Source organism: Protomyctophum parallelum (assembly GCF_964188405.1).
Source record: "Protomyctophum parallelum genome assembly, chromosome: 15".
Classification (NCBI taxonomy): Eukaryota; Metazoa; Chordata; class Actinopteri; order Myctophiformes; family Myctophidae; genus Protomyctophum; species Protomyctophum parallelum.
In genome coordinates, this window is record NC_139710.1 from 14,485,467 (window position 1) to 14,508,889 (window position 23,423).

The 23,423-nt window shown below is 41.8% G+C and overlaps 1 protein-coding gene across 2 annotated transcripts in view; it reads left to right on the plus strand.

Annotated features, from left to right (window-relative positions):
• Positions 1–23,423, plus strand: part of grid2 (glutamate receptor, ionotropic, delta 2) — a 765,355-nt gene that overhangs the window by 430,210 nt on the left and 311,722 nt on the right. The window contains exon 3 of one of the 2 annotated variants that reach the window (XM_083784600.1): positions 13,699–13,986. The exons of the other annotated variant lie outside the window; for it this stretch is intronic. Within the exon in view, the coding sequence (XP_083640726.1) occupies positions 13,699–13,986 (288 nt within the window). The remainder of the gene's footprint in view (positions 1–13,698; positions 13,987–23,423) is intronic. 2 annotated transcript variants of the gene reach the window in all.

The following is a 23,423-nucleotide window of genomic DNA, read 5'->3' on the forward strand; positions in this document are numbered from 1 at the left end:
GCTCGTAGCATTTTATTGAAGAAGACTTGAATCGGGTGTGATACAGCATATGAAAGCAAACTTCCCAAGGATTATGGAGATGTTTTTATTTATTTTTAAGGTTGAGAAATGAAAGAATTATGGCCGTTTCTAATCTCAACATTTTACAAAAGAAAGACGCAAAAAAAGGCTGTTGCCATGTCTCATAGAAACAAGTAAATAGGTCTATAAAAATAAGCGCATATAACAGGGGTCTGCAACCTATTTTAAATGAAGTGCCATGTTTCTATTTTCTAGATAGTGAGTCTGCCATATCCAGATAAATTTTAATGACACCACATTAAAATAAAAAAACATATTTTGATTGTCCACAAATATAAAGTTCTTCCTTCTTTTTAAATATGTTCTTGCACATTGTTATAATGATCATTATATATATCCCCCTGCAGTCAGAGTTCATAGTTTTAATGAATGAATGTGATGCATTGTGAGCTGGTATAGATCTGCTATTTTCAAAAGTAATCTTGGAATTTTTTTATTTAATTTTTGGATTAGCCGTCCTTAGTTGGGCAAATACATTCATCTGGGGATCCTTGACATGGGAATGTGCTGTGTGAGGATCACTGGTTTAAACAACATTAGGAGAAAAGCCCAAATAACCACTTTAGAAACAAGAAAAGCAACCACAAAATAGTACAACTACCAATATTTACAAGCAACTTTACAGAAAAAGAAGCCGCTTATAATAAACAGACATGGCAACACTCTACCAGCCTCCCAGAGCCGCTCAAGTGTAAAATCAAACAGTGCTTGTTGCGTTTATGAGGTGGTCAGACCCACGTCTAATCGTTATGCGCTGAGTGTCTTTAGGTCAAGGGGCTTAATAGCAAATTGCACAAAGCGAAAATAATTAACATATGGACACTCCCACAATGCTAAAATATTCAGGAACGCCGTATGCCATAATGTGTGTGCGTTCAACACGGGCCGAGTGCGTTCAACACGGGCCGATATGCCTTTCATAATACGAATGTGCGCACAGCGAGGCCAATTTATGTATTACCACATGGTAAAACGCACCTTCAAAATCTAGGCCTTAAAGTTTTATGCCTTTACTTTTTGGAGACGATACATTGGACGGCTCAATCCCCGTTCTACCGATGCAGGGATAACCTGATACGTAACCTCTTCTTGGAGCTGAAGCGTAGATAAGAGGTTACAAATGGAGCTCATGTATCTTTATTCTGGTGTATTTTAGTTCAGATAGACAAAACAGGAAAGGGCGCACACCAGTGTTGGTGAGGTGCTGGCCTAAGGCAGTAAATAAGTAAAAATCACACTGAGTGATCTCATTAGCAGGCAACAGTGCAGCACTAATACTATCTCTCTCTCTCCGTTTCTGGCACAACCGCGCCCCCTACTGGTACTCCTCACAGTCATATACTGGTGCTCATGGCCACATAGGTACATAGGTAGGTGAACACGGACATTGCTGTTCCTTGGAGTGCGGTTGCACCACTCAAAAATGAGAAAAAGGCTGCACACACGTAGCCACGATGCTGTATATGTATTATTATCCAACGTTTCGACCTAGGAGGTCTTCTTCAGGGAATGAGTATTTTAGTTCAGAACCTTCTGGTTCATATGCACCATTGTAATGCCACAATCCTTCAGTAAAGAGCTGAACATGAATCTATCTGACATGCAGTGGTCAGTTATCCCCCCAAAGCAGTTTTCATGGTCGAATCCCCAACACCAGGGTTAATGTGGCTATTATTGAAAACATTTGACCTGGTGCATTCAAAAGACTGCAAAGAGCTGCACAGCAGACAGTTCACCCACGGGGGTTGATGGGTATATGGAGAAAGAAAGGGAGATGGAGGAGAGAGGATGATTGAGGGAGCGAGTGTGGAGAAAAGAGGAGTGTTGCTAGAGAGACAAAGTAGAGAGAGACAGACAATCCATACGGTACCAAGGTCTGCACCACCATGTGCCATAATTCAACTGCTAATTCCCTATAGAACATTATATCAGCCGGTCTACCGCACCGACTCTCTCTCTCACACACACATATGAACACATGAACACACATATGAACATATGGACATATATCTATACACACACTTTCTTATTTTTTATATCAGGCTGACGGCACAACATTGCCTGATACACAGTATACTTGGTTGCACGGCGGTGTCGCATGTCGAAAATAGCAGATCTGCAAGGTCACAACGCGCCACAACGTGTCGCACCGCTGCGTATTTTGAGCTTGTAGATCGGCTATTTTTGTTGTGTGACACGAGGCACAAGTACAACTAAGGCTTATAATCTCTGTCTTTTCTCTCTCTCTCACTGATGGATCACAGTGCTTTTTAATCTACAGATCTGGGAGAATACTGTTGACACAAATAGGTCATTCACACACACACACACACACACACACACACACAGACGTGTGTTGTTATTGTTATCATCGTAGAGCTGACAATTTGCAGTGTCTGCTATGGTTTCAAATGCATATGAATACTGTATGATGCTGGGATAACTGCATCGGCTGAAATGAGATTTGAATGTGTTTACTACCACATTCACCGCCACACTACACTGTATACTGCTGTGCATCATTATCCCTACACACTGTGTGTGTGTGTGTGTGTGTGTGTGTGTGTGTGTGTGTGTGTGTGTGTGTGTGTGTGTGTGTGTGTGTGTGTGTGTGTGTGTGTGTGTGTGTGTGTGTGTGTGTGTGTGTGTGTGTGTGTGTGTGTGTGTGTGTGCGTGCGTGTGTGTGTGTGTGTGTGTGTGCGTGCGTGCGTGCGTGCGTGCGTGCGTGCGCGTGCGTGCGCGCATGCATGCGTGCGTGCTGCTGTTTCTCTCAACAGAAATGAATGTTTTATTGTTGTTTTTTTTTTTAAATAGGTTTACATTAGGAAAATATTCAGGTTTGTGTCATATCCACATCGACGCTTTTAAAGGAGTAGTTCACTTCACCCCCAAATATTACATATTTTCTATCAATTACTCACGCCATATCCTGAGCTAATGTGACAGATCTCACCGATCTGTCAGTCACCCCCGGCCCCGTCATCTAGTGCAGCGCTACAGTACATCACATCATTTGGAGCGACGCCCACCCAGAAGGGTTGACTCCCACTTTTAGACCAGAGCGGCCAATGCGTTCCTCCAGGCTTTCATTTTTTGCGCCGACGAAAATGAAAGCCTGGTACCGAGGCTACTCACACCATGAAGCCTTTTATTTGGCGCATTCCAGTGACCGGGTGGCTGCTCAGTAGGAGACCATTGAGTCTCTCTGCTGGTCATCAAAGTATTGGCTCGGGAATGCTATCCTATTCTAAAATGAGCCGATCGGCAAGCCCACAACGTGTCACTATTTTTTGGCCATATTCAATCACTTTCAATGCAGTTCTAAAATTCTGAAGTCCTCACAAGTACTGTATGTTCCAGAAATAATCGATTCAGCAATGCATCGCGATTCGGCCATGAAGCAATGCAATGCAGCAATGTGACAATCAATATTCGAATCCTAAATATAATTATATATATATATATATAATTATAATACTGTATATAATTCTAAATAAAATATGTCGTTCAGTATATCTGACTGCTTGTATATTGACTGATGAAAAATGTGCCATGTTGTGCCAGTAATATAGAAAAGTGTGATGCATTGCAATGCATCGTAGAATCAACTCAAATCGTTACCTGATGAATTGTAAGGGCAGTGCCAATGCACACCTCTAGTATGTTCACACATACATACAGTAGGAAAAGGGTTATTGAAGCAGTCTTTCTTTCTGTGTTGGAATATGGAGCTGTCATAATATGACAGCTTGAGGACAGAAGGAGCATATATATTATATGGAATAGCTGCTCCTTCTGTCCTCAAGCCCTTAAGGATGCATTTCATCATTTTGCTCTGCGATTTATATCTGGTGAACCTTATAGAACTCATCAATGCATCCTATATGACAGAGTGGGTTGGCCCTCCTTGGCAGACAGGCGAAACAAACATTGGTATCTGTTTATCTTTAAAGCAATTGATGGAACTTTACCGTTGTATTTTAAAGATCTGCTGGATTGGAAGCCTGTACCGTATAGGACACGCTCCAGTCACTGGCTCACACTAAAGATCCCAGATGTAAACACAGAGCCTTTTGTTTTAGTGCCCCAACCACGTGGAATGACCTACAGCTTAAATTAAAGATCTGTTCTCCCATAACATACGGTCAATTTAAATCTTTGATTGCAGACTTACCCCCAAGTGTCTGCAACTGTAGCCTACGTGCTACGTCACGTGATGAGGAAATGTTACTGTTCTGTTCTGTTTATTTCTTTGAAATATTGTATTATGTTTTATGTGTATCTCGCCGACACTGCAAATGAGGATGACCTCAATGTCTTTCGAGAATAAATAAAGGTTTGAATGAACAGTACAGAAGGAATCATGCTCGGCGTGGTGCTCTCTGCAGAAGGTATAGTAGTGCTGCACGATTCTTGCAAAAATAATTGAGATCCCGATTCTCACACAATTCTCATTTTTTCCATGAAAATATTTATTGTCTTTAGTCTGTAGTTGCTGAACTTTACTATATTCAAAATGTGGCATCTGGAGCCAACTACTGTGGTTTTAAAGGTGTAGTGATCCGTGGTCATCATATGGGCATACCAAAAAATGGGCAAATTCAAATTTTTGTGTTTTTATATCAAAAGTATATAAAAATATATAAAAAAAAAAAAAAAGCCAATAAAAATGAAGCTCACCAGTTTGATTGCCATTGCTTCATTGTCCTCCAACACAGCTGGTTTTGATTAAAGAACTACTCCGTTCCGTTCTCATTCAAGATCACATCCAGACAGTGTATTACTCGTTTTTAACTTAATCATCACGCTAAAATATGTATATACTGTAGGTTGTGTATAGGTTAGAAATAATCCCTCTGTCACTTTGTTTACAAACGACACTGCACGTGAGAGGAAGTCACAGACTTAAAACCCCATAGCTCTGATTGGTTCAGAAACTTCAGATCCAGCGTTTCAAGCTGAAACTTCAAAATAAAATGTCCACCATTTCCGTTTCACTACACCTTTAAACAGACAACATCAACGTGCTTGAATTAAACCTTTCTCTTGTAGCAAAAACAGTAACTAAAATGAATTGGACAGCCAACTAGTGCTGCACGATTCTTGCTCAAATTTTTTATTGAGATCACATATAGGTGTCTGAATCTAGATCACAATCTTTTTTGCTTCATTGTGCATTAGGAGTACTAGTCCTTACCCGTTCTGAATATATGCAAACAGCAAATCATGTTCAGTGTGTGATGTAATAGATCACATTACTGATAGGGGGGGGAATTGTTTACAGATGGTCTTGGGAAGTTGGGTTGGGCACTAAAGTATAGGCTAATTAAATGCTGTAGTACAATCATAAGTACACCATTGATGTGTGATGTAAATATGGTGGTGATATTCTGCCTATAAATGAAAGTTATTGAATATTTTCAAGGTCGGTGTTGCACTTTGTAGACGGTCCCTAACCGCTCACCGTCTGCTGCCCGTGGAGATATAAGCTATTAAACGGTGAACGCGGAGGTTGGCTTTTTGGGCTTCAAAGCAAGTTGTAGTTTGTTCTTTATATAATCAGGATAAGAATTAGATGTTTTGTGTGATTTAGGAACGTGTCGTTGTCATTGCATCTGTCTGTATGTATTTTGTCATTGTGTTGTTCCGACGGCACGGGATCTGTCTTCTCCAAATGTCTCCATTTGGCCACCCCGAGACCCCGACAGATAAGCATTCCGTTGTGATCGTGCTGTTCAGTGTGTCACGCAGCCACGCTGGGTGCGCGCAGGGCTGTAAGCTGTCGTTGTCAGTGTCCAGGCTTTGAGCGTGCATGTAGCCCATGTGTAATGCACGGCGAAGGAGGTGGTTGAGGAGGGGGCGGACAGTGTAAATGGTGCATTTATATATAGCGGCGGAGCGGCTGCAGTCCTGGCTGTGTCGCTGATCATAAGCCCAGAAACAGTGTCCTCGGAGCGGCTGCAGTCCTGGCTGTGTGTCGCTGGTCATTCACATCCAACACGTATACAGAACAGATGCTCCGACGGGGCTGGGTTTCGCTTCCTACGTCACACTACAAACGGTGACCTATCGAATAATGCGTCCCACACCCCCTCCACAGGCACACAATTCTTCAAGTTACAATTCTCCATGATCGTGTGGTGATGTAAAAACAATATCTGTACAGTAAATATGACAGTTGCGTCGGTAAAAAAGTAGCCTAGCTGGATTGTGGGAGCGTGCAGATTTATTTTGGCATGGAGAGATGTGTGCTAATAGTGTGGCTCGGTCGGAGATAGAGCACGGACAAATAAACTGGTTTTTATTCACTAATAAATTCATTATTAATCTTATTGGAAAAATGGCTTCGTTAAGACCTCCATATTATTATGGTCAATGCCTGTGTGAAAAGTGGGAGCGATTGGTGCAGGCAATGAGGAGATAAGTGTTTGTTTCTGACAGACAGACAGACAGACAGACAGACAGACATTCAGACATTCGCTCTATTATTATTAGGATAGTAAACTTAGTGTGCAGGTGATGGATGCCAGCAGTACTATGAGTAATTGCAGTGGTACAGGTGTATGCAGTTTGGAGGCTAGAAATTGCCCTCGCCAGCTATAGGGTTATGTGGGTCAACAATTATCTTTTTGTTTAGGCCTACTTGTCAACCTGTTCGGTAAAGCGACAGAAATGATTTGTTTTTGCAGCTGAATCTCTCTTGAGAGATGACTTGTTCACTGGCCCTATAGACAGGGAGATAGGTTTGCTGGTCAATTGTGTGTGGCCTGTTGCATGGGAGCATGTGTGTACTTGTTAATTGAATGTGATTGCTTCTGGTTGAAAGGACAGGGTGAGTGTGGAGCTGGTATTAAATACAGTTCCAGTCCAGTGCCTGACTTGATCACTAGTCTCATTCTGGGACCGGGCCTTATTAAAAATATACTGTATTCTCTGCATGACTGTGTCACGTCAAGACAAACCAGAAACGGGCCTCAATCCGACGTACAATGCAAGTGAGGGTTGAAATAATACAATGTAATGCAGCTATGTTTACTTGTTGAAAGGCTCTCCTTCCAAAACTCTGTTCCCATTCTATTTGTCAATGCAAGAAAGTTGCTCACAGACTGTGTTGCTGCTGTGTTGTTTTTTCACTTGTCCCCTGACATTGGTATTGATTTATCTGCTTCACATATTGTGGTTGGGTGGGTGGGTGGGGTTGACGGTGGTGGTCCTGGCCTCCTGGGTGGTGAAACAGATAAGAAACGTTGAGGGACGCATCGGTCACAGCTGGGTGCAAGTGTAGTGTGGGCAGTCCATTTATTCTGACAGACCAACAAGGTATAGAGAGAGAGCTCAATAACATGATCTGATGTAGAGACTACTACTGCAACACATGCACACACACATACGCATGCACGCACGCACGCACGCACACACACACACACACACACACACACACACACACACACACACACCCACCCACCCCTAGCGAGACAGTATCTTGAAATAAACATTGGATTCCTGTGATTTATCCAAAGGGTCAATGCCTGAGGTTATTTAAACATCTATATATCAAGCTGAACCCACATGTCTCTCTCAAATCTACTACACACAGTGATATAATGTTTTAACATACTCTGAATACCTGGATAGACTATAGTTTCTTGCTTCTTAAAAGCAGTCAGACCTTAGATTGAGCTCTCAGTATAAGACACAGAATGACAGAAAGGTTATATCCTCATTTGTTTGCTGGACCATCTACTGTATGTATGGTTAAGCTAAAGTCATTTCACACCAGCACCCCTAGACCTTACCATCTATGTATGGTTAAGCTAAAGTCATTTCACACCAGCACTAGCCCTTTCCCTCCCTTCTTCTTCTTTAACCACATTAAAGAGATATTTCAATTCAATTCAAAGGAGCTTTCTTGGCATGCAAAATTGACCTTGCCAAAGCAAGTGTCAAAATACAATAAAAACAGTTGAAAATGGGGAAAGTATATACAGTTGGAGGAGGTACAGCAGAGCTATGTGTCACATTGCATTGTTATAGCCTACAAGTTATACATGAGGATATAAAGCTTTTTTTAAACAAACAGCAGCATTTTTTATTTTATTTTAATATGTTTATTGGTAATAGGTTTTTCAACAATTTAGTACAGTTTGAACATACCATTAAACAGCAGCATTTTTTGCAGTCACTTTAAGGCAAATAGTATTTCAGTATCAGTATCAGTATTTAGATATTTGATATCAATTTGATCAGACATGCCCCATTCCTATACAAACCTATTGTAACTTCAATCGTTATTTCCCGTCACCTTCATTCATTGCATGACAAAGTAGGTTGGTTTAACTGATTAAGTGTTGCAAATGTTGTTGTGATGTAGGCTACTGTAACATAAAACTGCTTCAACATGGGCCCTAAGTCATTAGCAAAGAACTTAAATGAGCCTAGCGCTGAGCCCCCCTGCAGACTTAAGAGTGTGTGATGTAGAGTGGATGAGGGCACTAATTCTCCAAAGTGCCCTAATAAGTAAGGGATTAGAAAAGCTTTCCATTAGCCAAAGCCTTGATGATGCTAAGCTAATATGCTATACTGTACAGTATAGCCACACTATAGCAAGCTAATGAGCTTATAGCCTGACTGAAATCTATTTAGGCCTGTCCCCGTCGCCCCCGACTAAGAATGTATAGTCAAATCTGATCGCCAAATGTTGCCTATAAATATTTTTTGATGAATCAGTCTGATTTGACTGCCAATCTCTAAAGACCTATTATTCATTCATACTCTGGGAAAGTACAACATCATGTTGCACCGGCACTCAAATCAGACTCCCTCAATCGATTAGTAGACTATTCCACTAATTGAGTTTAGGCTTACATCTATTATAGCAGTGGAATCTGGATAATGTAGATTTATTACTATTTACTACTTTTTGACTGGCTTTAATAGCTCACATTCACCCAGTTCTGATATAATGCAATTCTCACGCACACATAATATCCGTATGCACACTAATAATGGCCAGTGTGTGGAGCTCATATCACTGAAACGGACTCAATGGTTCAGTGTTCTTGAGAGTTGCAGCCAGTGACCACCTTTATCGTGAGACCTATTGCGGTTTAATTAATTCCTCAAACTTTGGACATGTACAGGGACTACAGAGTTTAAAGTACTTCAGTCGATCTCCTTCTCATGCATCAATTCATAAGGGTACATGAGGCCTTGCTTGCCTGAAATAACCCATGGCTTTTGTTGAACAGAGGACTGATGGCTCATTTAAACAGTCACACCTGGCCTAGATCAAACTATAATTACACTGGGTATGATGATGCCCCCAGGATAAATCGGTTATCCCCACAATGCCCACATGCTCAGACTCAATGGGAGCCTCTGTCCAGCAGCGGTGAGCTAGCGGTAGGGCTGCCTGGGCACCGCCCCATTAGTTCTGAAGCTGCACGCACGCACACCCGCACATGCACGCACATGCACGCTAGGGTGGCCAGACGCCCGGTTTCACGCCGGACAGTCCGGTTTTAGACCCACCTGTCCTCCTCCCACCTCAACCTCTGGCCGGACACATAATTGTCCGGTTTTTTGAGATATAGCCTACAGTGCTTGTGTCATAACTGTCATTTACGTCGTCTGCCTGGGTATTAAAATCTCTGCAGCGCTGCTCAGCTCCGCCTCCGCAGCGAGCCGGCCTTAAAAAGAGAGAGGCGAGTGGAGACGTTCAGAGTGTTGCCATGTCCGCTTAATTATAAGCGACTTTGGGCTTGTTTTATATAATAGGCTACTAAGCCTAGTCAGGCTTCTTTTGGGCTTGTTTTCATAGACATGGTTGCTTGGTTCTCTTCCAAAACCTGGCAACACTGCCAGTGGGATGGTCGGTTTGTTTGTTGTGCTCTCACAATCACTTTAGTATAGTTAATGCAGAGATAAATAAACCAAATATGCCGAAATGAAAAACTACATTTAATGAGCAATGGAGCAAGGAACTCGACATCATAAAGAAAGGGAGGCTGTGTGAACATATAGGCTACTGGCATCATTCTATGTCCCACACCGATGACCATAAAACTGTATAAAAAACCCCACAAGAAAGAGATTAAACATAAAACATATCTAAACATGAAATAAAATAAATTGATTATAAAATTAATGGCCTTTGTGGTACCCTATAATTTAAAAAGGTTAATTTAATTAGCAAATATATGTTCTCTGTGGACATAATGCTGGAGATGATGGTGGTGAAAATCAGGTGCAATAGTAGTAGTAATAATAATATTAATATATGGGGGGGGGGGGGGGGATCTGGGGGGGGGGGGGGGGGGTCGGGGGAGCGAGCCCCGCAAAAATGTCCTCCTTTCTGAGGTCTTGCAGGTGGCCACCCTAATGCACGCTGACGGCACGCTCAACAGCTATAACAACGCAAGCGGTGGCGCCGTCTATACCTGGCTGACAGGCTCCTTTGTTATGCTTTGCATATAACATTACCTGATGTTCTCACTTTAGTCACTTCACATCCTCTGAGTTACATTGTATAAACGACCATGCAGGTAGCTTAGCCTAGTTCTAACGACCAACCGAAGAAGACATGCATGTGTCCAGATTCCAGAAGTTTGTTTCGTGCCTAAACCTGTGCGCCTGTCGACTCTCAGCTGTTGGGAGTTATTTTTCTATTTCTGGAAACTGGAATTAGGCATTATAATCATTACAAATGTGAGTTTACGTTCTCTACCAAGACCATATAAAAAAAAGTATATATAAATATATCGGCTCCTCGTGGCTATCATTGCGCTAGTGTTGCGTTTTCTGTTATTATAGTGACTCTTAGACAACTTAAGTGAAATAACATTTAGTTGTTTTTCTTTTCAATCATCAACAGTATTCATAAATATACTGTACATCCAAATTTCTTTCTGTTTGATCGAAATGGCTTAGGCTGAAGCTCAAAGCTTTGATGCCTATCCTACATATTGTTTTATTTTTACAAAAGTTTCTTTCCATTTAGCCTTCTGTTCATTTACTAAATTGATCTCAAAACCTGAAACTCACATGGTTATCCCTGACTGTTGTTGGAAGTTCTTGTGATTGTTTTAAAACCATGGTTTTGAAAGCAAAATAATCTAAGGCAGGGTGAGTATACAATGCAAAGGGATTTTATATAAAACTAAAAGGAAAATAATTAATTTAAACAACAAATAAAAAACAACAAATTTTCAATGGAACTAAATAATAAGAAATATAATTACATTAGAATAGCTGGTTTTCCATCATATAACTAGCACGAGTTGATCGGCTATGTGCACATGCATGCGCGTGCATGTGACATGCACTTGACGTCATTAAAATACAGCCCTACTAGTTAAAAAATCCACAGCACCCCACTGTATGTTATGCTCTTCTCTGTGTTAACTACTGTGCATGGTATGGCAGTTCCACTTCCACGTCAGAAACCCTATAGTGGAGAGTGGTCACCCGGGGCTATATACGTCTATAAGTCTGCTAGCTCTTTTTTTCCCTCTACAACAAATCCCTTCAGGCTTCACTGCTACGCTAGGGTTCATGTAGTCGGGCGTAGATAGATAGGCCCAATTCCAATCCACTCCCTTGCTGATTCAATGAGCCCTCACTGACTTAGGTGCGTGTTCATGTGAAGTCTGCGAGGGCTTGAGGGCTGTCCCATTTTAAATTGGTAAGTCAGTGATGGCTCAGCCCCGCCCCTTTATGCAACAAGTCAGCATCGATGCTGACTTTGGCAAAATAATTACCCACAGTTCATAGCGTTACCAGGGGAATGAGAGGAATCCTCCTAACGTCAATCAATAAATATAAATATGCAAATTAGTTATGAATCGCGTTTATAATGTCAACAAACAATTCTCACTGTTCTCAAAGAGATGACATGGAAGGATACTAGGATAATGAATAATAATAATAATAAGGGAATGATGAGAAATGATAATAAAAATTATATGGAAATAATATGGAAATGCAATTATAATATTACAACCCCTATCACACAGGAAAGTGTATTTACAAAACTAATAATAAAAAGATCAGCTTAAATACTAATAGACGTAATATTAATATGCTAAGCTTAATAGAGATGGACATTTCTGTATTATGGGTTATCTCATGCTAAAATCTGCTGATGCCTATATTGATTTTATTTTTGTTGAACTAAGCTCTATGCAGTTTTGTTTTGTAAAGTTACTCTTCAAATAGGGTAGGCTACACCTTTTTGGTTACATACTGTATACTGTATGTTTAAAGCACTGGCTGTGAATAAGGACAGTTTTTTAAGTGATGCAAAGTGTCATGAATGGCGGACTCATCTTCTCATCTTCAAAGTCCCATTCCCTTTACAACAATTTGGAGCCCTTGCAGCCTCTCACCCTCAAGCACTTACGGCTGACGTCACTAAAGTCAATGAGGGTTCAGGGCTCAGGGCTTGAGGGAGGCCATTGAGATCATTGGGCCATAGACTAGAGTGTTGTCGGACTCGTTACAAGCTCACTGTGAGCTTGTAGATCGGCTAAATAGCTGCCCTAATCGCATCTTTTGGGTTTGTTTTCATAGACCCGGCTGCTTATCTCACCCAATCTGGCAACAGTCAAAAACCTTAACCTTAACCTCCATATTTTGAGGATGCTGAATCTAATGGCCTAGGTCTCGATTTTCTACGACCTTAAGAAATGTGAAAGGTCACCAAAAAGACTGGAATTTGACCTTTGTGAGAAAGTAGACAAAGTAGGGGCGTTGCTTATATCGATTATGGGAATAAGGGTGTCCACGGGTTCGTATCGGCAGGTTGTATATTTTGAAGGCGAGATGAGAAACAATGTAGTGTTCAAGGCAAGTGAAACACAACATTGAGGTCAGACACTAACAACTAGAGGGCTTTCTGCCTGCTCTTGCTTTCATGGGGTCCCTTTTTATAATGCACTTTGTGTAATGGACTTTTTTATACACTTTTAAATGCACTTTCCACACATACACACTATTACTTAATGAAGCTTTTAATACACTGTTTTTATAATGTAATTTTGTCGTGTACCACCCCTGGATGGAGTGCAATGTTAATGCAAGCCAGGGACCATACTGCTGTAGGCCTACTAGGCTCAATGTCTAGCCTTAGCTTTAATTTATTCTCTGTGCCTTGCGAATGTTGGAGGAAGCAAAAGCTTTGTTTTTGGATGCCAAAAGAACAACACATGTGGTAACGTTATTAGTTTATTGCCAAAGCCCATTGCATACTTTGGTGATTATATGAAGTTTATTGTAGATGTACTGTAGGAAATGTTGGAATGCAACTGGGAGCTCCTGTCTTGGAACAACCACAGCACCTGCGTTTGGGTTTGAGTGAGATGCACACAAGAATGAAACTGTGCCTGAGTTTATCCTCGGGCTTGTATGTGCATCTGTGTCCGCTCTAAGTTTGAGTTTGTGTGGGATTACTTGTGTGTATGAGAGAGAGGAAGTTTGTATCAGTGAATTTTGCTGCTGTAATTTTTTCTCTATTTACATGGGTGTGTAATATGACAAATCTTAGCACAGAGCATTCACAAACTCTATGCCTCACCAGTCACCTCTCACCTCTCTCTTTCTTCCTTCCTTCCAACGCAGCATGTGAGCTGATGAACCGCGGCATCCTGGCATTGGTGAGCTCCATCGGTTGCATGTCGGCCGGCAGCCTCCAGACGCTGGCCGACGCCATGCACATCCCCCTCCTGTTCATCCAGCGATCCCCGGCCGGTACGCCCCGCTCAAACTGCCCGATGACCAGCCGCATCCCCGGGACAGATGACTACACACTGATGGTCCGCCCGCCCGTCTACCTGAATGACGTCATCATGCAGGTGGTCTCCGAGTACGGCTGGCAGAAGTTCGTCCTCTTCTATGATTCTGACTTTGGTAAGTGAGAGGATTCATGTATATTCACAGTGGCTACTGTGCATAACACATTCTGATGTATGTCTACAGGAAAATAGAAAGCTACCACACTTGGTAGGGACTTTCAAAGTCTGACTACCTATGCAGGGTAAAAAATAACACCATTAGACCCCCAGGAACGTACCCAGGGGGTCGGCCTGGTTCCGGCGAAACGGTTGAGAAATGACAGAGTTACTGTGTGCCAGTCCCTCTACTGTACCCTCTACTGTACTGTACTGTCACTGTACTGTACTGGCACACCCGAAATCATACAGTTAATACGTGCGTGTGGATTTGTGTGTTTGTTAGGTTGCGCAACCTTGGTGAAAAACAACCATGCTCAGGGCTCCAGACTAACTTTTTCACAGGTAGCACTGGTGCCACCTACCTTTTCAGTTGGTAGCGCCACCACAAATTAGGTAGCACCTAATCTTTGTATATTTGTATAGCGCCGCAGCGCTGTATTAATACATGACCTTATCACCAAGGCTAGCAAAGGTTTTCTTGGCTGAAGCATAAATGCCTTAAATTAAGCACATAATATGTTATATTTCTCAGTCACACACATTCTATAGGAAATTATTATAATGAATTAACCTATAGTGCATTTTTCCATATCGTTATTATCATTTGGCTACTGTATATGAAACAGAAATGAGACACCTTCTGCATGGGCATGTTCAACCTAATGGCCAATAAGGATATTTAACACTGAGGTGCCCACTGCCCACTCTTCCTGCACACTTTTGCAATGTGAAATGCCACCGAATTCATAATCCTTGCCCACTTTCCTCCTGTCTTTTCTTTATATGGAATGAACATGTGAAAGCTGATGTGCTTTTATTGTGAAGGGGAAAGTTTCTAAACGTCTCAGCCTGCATGTTTCCATGTGCTGATCTACAAGCTCACAACGTGTGGTGGACGGGACGCGTTGTGAGCTTGTAAATCTGCTATTTTCAGCATGCAACACCACGTTGTACGACGAAGAATATACCAGGTTTCACGTGGGAGATGTATTTTGTTCGAGGCGATCATGTATGTAGCCTGGCCTGCATACAGTCTATGGCCTGCACACAGCGCTACTCGACGCAAAATAACAAGCTATTGGAAGCTATTTTTCAACAACAAGTTTACCGTGTTTGGGGTCGGGGACGAGGCGCATATGTTGTGTCTGCTGTCTCCGTGGATTCAGCGACAGCAATGCACAGCATGCGTCATCATAGTTGTAAAATGTGTGCGCTCCAGGGAAACTTATACAACAGCCGATGCTGAAATCAGTTTCGTTTTTTTCGGGGTTGATCAGTGAGCGTGCCGCCGCTGTTGAACTCACACATGTCGTGTGCAGACCGGTGCAGACAGACAGGCAGAGAGGGAGCGAGAAAGAGCGAGAGGAGGCGCGGAATGAGCGAGAATAAAGTAATATTTTATTATCGCGCTAATGCCCGTGCTTCATGGTTGAGGCTGGGAGTGAAAGCAATAAGTAGCACCGGTGCGACCTCGTTCAAATTTAACTCGCACATTAAGAAATTAAGTCGCATATGCGACCTAATAGGTCGCACGCTGGAGCCCTGACCATGCTGTTTTCGTGCTCATACCCAGCCAGCCAGCCACCCACCCACACACACACATAGCTCCGTAAGGGAGTGGTTGCACCACAAAAAAATAAGCATGATGAACATAAATAAATGAACACATAAAAATACATTACATCTGTGGAAAAATAGTGTGCAGTAAAAAAAAGAAAGCTATTGTTTAGTGTTTCTAATTCTAAACGCTATAATCATCATAACATTGTTTTGCACTGTATGTGTTGCAAGTAGTAATTGCAACCAGAGGGCTACAGTCAGTCAATCAGCAGAGAGCGATATATATCCATTTCGGTCTCAGTCATTCAGCATCATTCACCTTCCCCTCTAGACTGGCTGTTTGGGTGCTGTGGGAGCCGGGAGGGCACAACCCCGCCCTCCTGGAGCAGTCGGAACAGGCTCACCGCCTCGCATTGGAAAGTGAACGGGTGCATTTTGTTCACCAAAATGAACTGGTTCATTTGTTTTGTTCGTTCGTAAACGACAAAATACTACTTGGTCCAGGTGGCTGTAACCCACAACTTGTGTCGGGGCAACCACACCTTGAAACACCTTGATACTAGTTGTATCTGCTATTTACACTACTTACTGTACTTTATCAATCTATCTATGGCCATCCATTACTCTCTAAATATCTTTATTTTGTGTAAATATTCCAAATATGCTCCTCATTGGCTTTCATTATACAGTATGTCATTATTTTAGCCCATAAGAGATTGTGAAAATAGCAGATCTACAAGCTCACAACAAACAACAACACATTGTGAGCTTCTTTTAGCTATTTTAGTCAAATATAGTTCATGCATGGTAGCTGGTATATAGGTCGATCCTGAGAGCCTAGCGGTGTGTGCATTTTGAATATATGTGATGTAACACTATTGATGGTCTCTCAGCATGGTAGGACATTAGAGAACTAATTAATGTATCATGGATGGAAGTACGCGGGAGGAGTAGGATGAACGCTCTATTTTCTCCAGGTGGCAGGTGAGCCAGTGGGAACAGCAGTGACAACAGACATGTGTGTGGGGAGGCATCAGTTGGAATAACAAATACATTGGGAGAAAAGTGTGTACAAAATAATTGGCTACTGTAAATTTAAGAGAAAAAAACAACAAAAACATATGTCTGTGTGCATGTTGACTCAAAGTTACAGTATTTCATATTTCCATCGATGTTGGCTATGGTTAGGCAAGTATTTTAACCATGTGAACCCTAATTCGTTGACCATAGTCCCCAGCAATCTATTGGTCCCCTCACAGAGATGGGTTTGTGGATGACTAAAATTGGAGTATGTAAGGGCCTAAATGTTGCAATAGAGAAGCAGGGAGACTAAATTATATATTTCATTAACATACTCTACCGTACAGATAGGGCAATACCATTGTATTCACACATAAAGTTAGTTTGGTTAAATTTAGTTTGGTTTTAAGTCTACACTGTCCACATATGGTTCATACAATAATATTCGCTATAATATGCACTGCACACGCACGCACACACACACACACACACACACACGCACGCACGCACGCACGCACATGCACATGCACACACACACATTCATGGATCACACAATAGCCTGCATACATGCGCACTCACATTGCACACATGCACTCACACACAAAGTTGTTTCCCTGCCTTCAATTGTGCATATGGTATAATAGAACACCTTGAACCTCCACACGCATAAACATGAATACACACAGTGATACCGGAATTGTGGTAGTTTAATGTCCAGCATTTACACATAATTGGTGCATGAAAAGCCACTCAGTAGCTGTATCCATGGGAGAGGGGAAGAGAGAAACGCTAAGAGGATATGTAGATGTGTTCTGAATGCATAATATTCCTCTGTCCATCTGTGTGTATGCTTTTCTTTCCTCTCTACTCTGTCTATCCCTCCCTTCCTTCCTCCTCTCTTTCTTCATTCTCCCTCTTTCCAGACCATTAACTCTAACACTTGACTAGTAAATGTCCCGTGTCTCTTTCATAAAGTGCCACTCTGTCTCCACAATCTCCCAGCGTCCCTCTGGAACCATGGGGCGCTTAGCAGTTTTTATTTTTGTGTGTTCAAACATTCAGGTGTGTGCACACTGCACATGTATTGCATGCACATTTGTGTCTACGTGAATGAGTAGACCCTTTGGTAAGACTTAAGGTAAGACTATGTTAAGGTCAGGTCTATAATGCGTTATAATGCACTTATAAGCCATTATAACAGTTTTATTTATTCTCGAAATTATACCGAGTAATCAAATTCATTTTCAGTGTCAAGTAATACAATATACTTGCTATATTTTTTATAATTATGCATAATAACCTATAACAGGGTTTATAAAGTATTATAACTTATAATAAGATAATGTATATAAGTGCTGGTCATAATGCATTATAATGCATCATGATGCAGTAATAATAATAATAGGCCTACTGATATAGTGGCTCCTTTGAAAACAAAAAAGAAACATAACACCAGAGTAACACCCTGGATAAATGAGCATACACGCTCACTGAAGCAAGAATGTCGTAGAGCTGAGCGAGCTTGGAGAAAAAACAAACTCACCATCCACCTAGAGATTCTTAAAAAGTCACCTATAACAAAGCCTTGCGTCTAGCAAGGCAGGCATATTTCTCTGGCATTATTAATGAGAACAAGAAAAATGCCAGAGTCCTATTCTCTACCATTGAACGACTTTTAAACCCCCCCCAGTCCTACAAGCAGTCATTCCCAGCCTCTAAAGCTAAATGTAATGAGTTTGCATGCTTTTTTGACAACAATCTTTTTAACATTAGAGCTGATATTATGAATGGTGCTGCTGCTAGCGCAAACCTTCAAACAGCAGCTAATGGTCCCAGGGTAGATCTCTCCAGGGGGAGCCTATTATCGTTCTGCGCAATTGATGAAGACGAACTCCGCAAAACCATATCACAGATGACATCATCCTCCTGTTCATTGGATACAATTCCCACCACCTTTCTCAAAGAGGTCTTAGACAGTGTGATTGGAGATATCCTAAAAATTGTAAACAGCTCTCTACAATCAGGCGTCTTCCCAGACTCACTGAAGACTGCTGTAGTTAGGCCCCTACTCAAGAAACACAATCTTGATCCCGCTGTTTTGGGTAACTATCGACCCATTTCAAATCTACCCTTTCTGGGCAAGGTTTTAGAAAAATGCATCTTCCATCAATTGGATGTGTTTCTACAGAACAATAATGTCCACAACAAATTCCAATCTGGCTTTAGGAAAGGTCACAGCACAGAAACAGCACTTGTAAAAGTAATGAATGATCTTAGGGTGTCTGCTGACAAGAAACATGTATCCGTTCTCTTACTTCTAGATCTAACGGCTGCATTTGACACGATTGATCATTACATTTTAATACAGCGTCTGGAGCACTGGATAGGCCTGTCTGGTACGGCCCTGTCCTGGTTTTCCTCCTACCTATCAAACAGAAGTTACTTTGTCAATCTAGCCGAGTTTGACTCAGACAAACACGACATCAGTTCTGGTATTCCACAGGGCTCGATTCTTGGCCCTCTGCTTTTCTCCTTGTACATACTGCCATTGGGCGAACTATTGATTCTGAATTGAATTTTTGCCTAAGAAAATGGCAACAAAAAAATACGGGGAAGCAGCTTTTTGCTTCTACGGGCCGTCGGCATGGAACAAGCTCCCACTGTACCTTCGTCAGGCAGCCTCTGTAGACATTTTTAAAGCTCAGCTCAAGACCCACTTCTACAACATTGCTTTTAATTGATCTTTTATTTTTTATTTTTTGTTATTCATGTCCTCACTGTATTGCATTACTGCTTGTTTTTTAATGTCGTTGCCTTGCTTTTCTTTTATTCTCCATTGTTCTGTATTATTATTACTTATTTATAGTAATATATTATAATGCTTCACAACACTTTTTTAGAATGTTTAGAATTATGCATAACTTATAACAAATACTTTATAACTAGTTAAATTAAGGTAGTTATGATGTGCCGTTACGCAGAGCTTGTAATGCATTATGATGAGCACTTATAATATGTTATAAAGGTTGTTATAAGTTTTCATTCTTGATTAGTTTTTCAGTAATACGTTTTATATTGCCTTATAAGTGCTTAATAGACCCGACTTTTAGGAAAAGTGTTACCAACAATTCTTTCACGGTCAATTACATAATGGACTCGTAACAAGGCACACGTCTGTTATTTTATTTTTTAAGATCTGTTTTGGGGCTTTTTATGTGACAGTAGTGACAGTAGACAGCCAGGAGAGGGGGAGAGAGATGGGGAGTGACACACGGCACAGGCCGTCGGGCTCGGGAGTCGAACCCGCGGCACGCCATCCGACTAGTTTGGCAGCGATTAGTGTACGATTAGTGTATATTCCGGTTTGAACTGCCTGTCTAATACAGTAGTAATCACCATTAACGTTTATTGGCCAGAACATGTGGAATTTAACACCAATTTTACTCTTCGTGGCTTCTTCACTCTACAGGTATCGCTGCTCCACTAACATTTCTTTACCACAACGGCAACAATTAGGACGAATATATTGCTCCGGTAATTTAACTTTATTAATCCAGCTTGCCATGAAATGTTACTACAGTATGAGACCATTTGCAATCAACATATACAGTATATCAAGCAGCTATGTTTTCGACTGGATAATTGGTAATATGGAGAAGCACTTGTATTACTTATCACTATTGTGAAGCCAAAATAATTAAAAGTAAAAAGGGCAAAAGCAAGGTATTTAGTTAATAATCAAGCCTGCGATTTCCTCATAGTATGCTGTACATAATAACAGCAAGATAACGGCATGAGACCTAAAGTCATGATTGTGGCATTTCAAGACACACTTAAGCCTTGTTAATACTTAGTCACGCGCCAAGGATAGGTCTGCTATCCTCTGAGGTTCTCAGCACGCATCACCATGGTGCCACAGAGCATGAATTAGGCTTTACATTACACATGTTTATGCACATAGTGATGTTAATTAGCATGCGCAAGCACACACACACACACACACACACACACACACACACACACACACACACACACACACACACACACACACACACACACACACCTCAATCTCCCATGTTCTTTGTGATCAATGATTCAGCAGATGACTCCGCTGGGATTTGTCCATTCTATCTGTCTCGCAGCCTTTCTCAAAGCTGTCGCTATTCTTCCCTAATGGCGTCACCTCTGCATCAACGAGAAAGAGAGAATGCAGTGATAGGGACAGAAAGGGAAAATAGGACAGACGGTCTTTTCTGACGATAGTGTTCCCAAAAGGCATGACCTTTGTACAAGACAGGACAGTCCTTTAGAGAATACACAATGGACTGTGAGCTGAAGTGCTTCTGTCCACTTTCCCCATTTTCAGCTCTACTGATGCGTTCTGGACATTGAGGACTCATGTTTTCTCTCTATTGTATCCCTCTCTTTCTCTCCCAACTGTCCTTTCGGTGTTTCCATCCTCACACATTGCTGCTCTCTCGACATGACATTTTGTTCAGAGAATATAAGTGACAACTCTGTATTTGCTGCTGAGTAACCTATCCAGTAACAATCCAAACATAACCATGGTGACTCTCCATGGCCAACCTGACAGTCACCAGGCACAAAAGTGAACCAATTAGAAGCACTTTTAATAATCACTGACATTAATACAATTCTTGTTGTCGGGATATAAAGGCTACCAAAATACAATGACAAAGTTTGGCAACCATTTTAACAAAAGAGATCTATGATCAGCAGAGTGCTAATGAGATTAAAAAGGTTTGTATTTTGGATAAGAAAGTGTTGTAGTCACTGAATCCGATGAAATGTTTAGTTTATCATTGCAATGGATGAGGTTCAAAATGCAGGGGTGTATGATAACTGTCAAGTATCAACTAAGAAAAGGCAGAGATTGTTAATTGTTTAACCCATTTTGGGCAGGAACCCCTTTTGGTGTTTTAAACATTATGTTATAATTTAGCTATTGGAAAATAGCAGATCTACAAGTTCATAGCACACCACCGAGTGTCGCGCTACGAGCTTGTAGGTCTGCTATTTTTGAAAAATCGTAAAAAGGTGGCACAAATCTTTGAATATATATTCTTTCAAAGGTCTAAATGGGTTAAAAGTTGATCAATAGCAAATTACCAATACTAGAATGATGGGAGATGTCCAGATTAAAGTTCTCAACAGGCCCAAAAATTATGGCCCGACCCTACCCTAACTGGGTCGGTCCGAGGCTCGGCCCTACCCTAAAAATTGCCATAATGTTAAGCCCCGAAGCCCGACAAAAGCCTGACAGAAAAAAAAGAGAGAGAAAAAAAAGCAGCACTAAATGGCAGCGCAGCGGCGCCGTGTTTCAGTGTGAAAGTGAGAACGGAGATCAACGGATTTATCTAAATAAAGGATGTATGTAACTCACGTTAGAATAGGCTTAATGTTCCATAACTTCCATTTCCAATCATTCTAATGGATTCCATACAGTGGTGGTGGTGACTGCTGAGTAAGCTGCTGCAGCTCCCTCCCTTAGTTTCCTCTGAAGTGAAGTTGCTTTACGTGTAGCTAAGTTATATATCACCATGGATCGTTTGGTGACGTTGATTAATAATTAGGTTTTATTCAACGCAGCCAGCTGGGCTAACGAGACGAACATCATGACGAAAACCTGACGCTTCTTCAGCTGTGATAATCCGATTGATTTTATAAAATATTTAAGTTAACTGGTGGTTAGTAGCTCGTTTGGTGAGCAAACCAGAGGGAAACCAGCGGTAGCAAGGCAAGCAAGCAAGTCTCCCACCGTTCACTGTTCTCTACTGCCTGCGCGCCGTGCAGGCTGCAATGCTGCTCTGGCCTCGTACACACATGCTGGACTGACATGATCTGTTCTGTCTGTGTTTCATGGCCGCCTCATTCTCAATGCTTTTCCAATGGAAGTCACGTGGTTTGACATGTGTGTACGAGGCCTCCGAGTCTGAAATGCCAGTGCGATGCGACCCAGGTCTCCAGTCCTCCTCCTGTCACAAGTGAATCGCCTAGCGCAGCCCTCTTCATAATAAATACATACACGTATACACAATCACATTACAAAAATAACAGAATTGCTATTTTTATTATAATAACACTTGAAAAAAATAACAAAATTGCGGAAAATCACCGAGCCCGAGGCTCGGCCCGGCCCGACTAATTAGCATATTTCTTGGGCCTGGCCCGGCCCTAAAACGTCGGGTCGGGTCAGGCTTGGTCGGGCCTGGTCGGGTTCGGGCAGAGTTTGAGAACTTTAGTCCAGATACCTGCACCTGGTTTCACTTCATACTGTCCTTGCCATTTGCAGACAGGGAAATGCACCACATGAATCATTGTAAAGTTTGACAGAAGTCTTTAGTATCAGGGAATGAAGCTGTGTACTTTGGCTGCTTGAATGGTTTCCCACAGAGAGGCTTTATCCAGATGAGACAGGAAGACAACGGGGCTATCAGGAGATAATGAGAGGGCTTGAGACAAGGTACAATAGTTCTGTCGCTGGGACGGCGGCAGGTTTCAACCGTAGGCTGGCATCGCTGTTGCCAGCCAAGGTGTTCTTGCTGGTGGTGGTTTCATTGTGAACAAGTAGCCTAAGTAGAGTAGCCTACAGTAGCCTACTGTATGCATGCATACCCTTACCTACCTTAGTGTGTGTGCAACACAAACTTTGTCCTAACACTCGTAAGAAAATGTAGCAACTTTTAGCTTGTTTGGCTAACGGCCGATGAAATCTACCTAAAACCGGCCGAAATCCGTGCGTGCATGGTCGATCACGCTCGTGAGCGGTCTTTATGTGCATCGCTGCGTAAA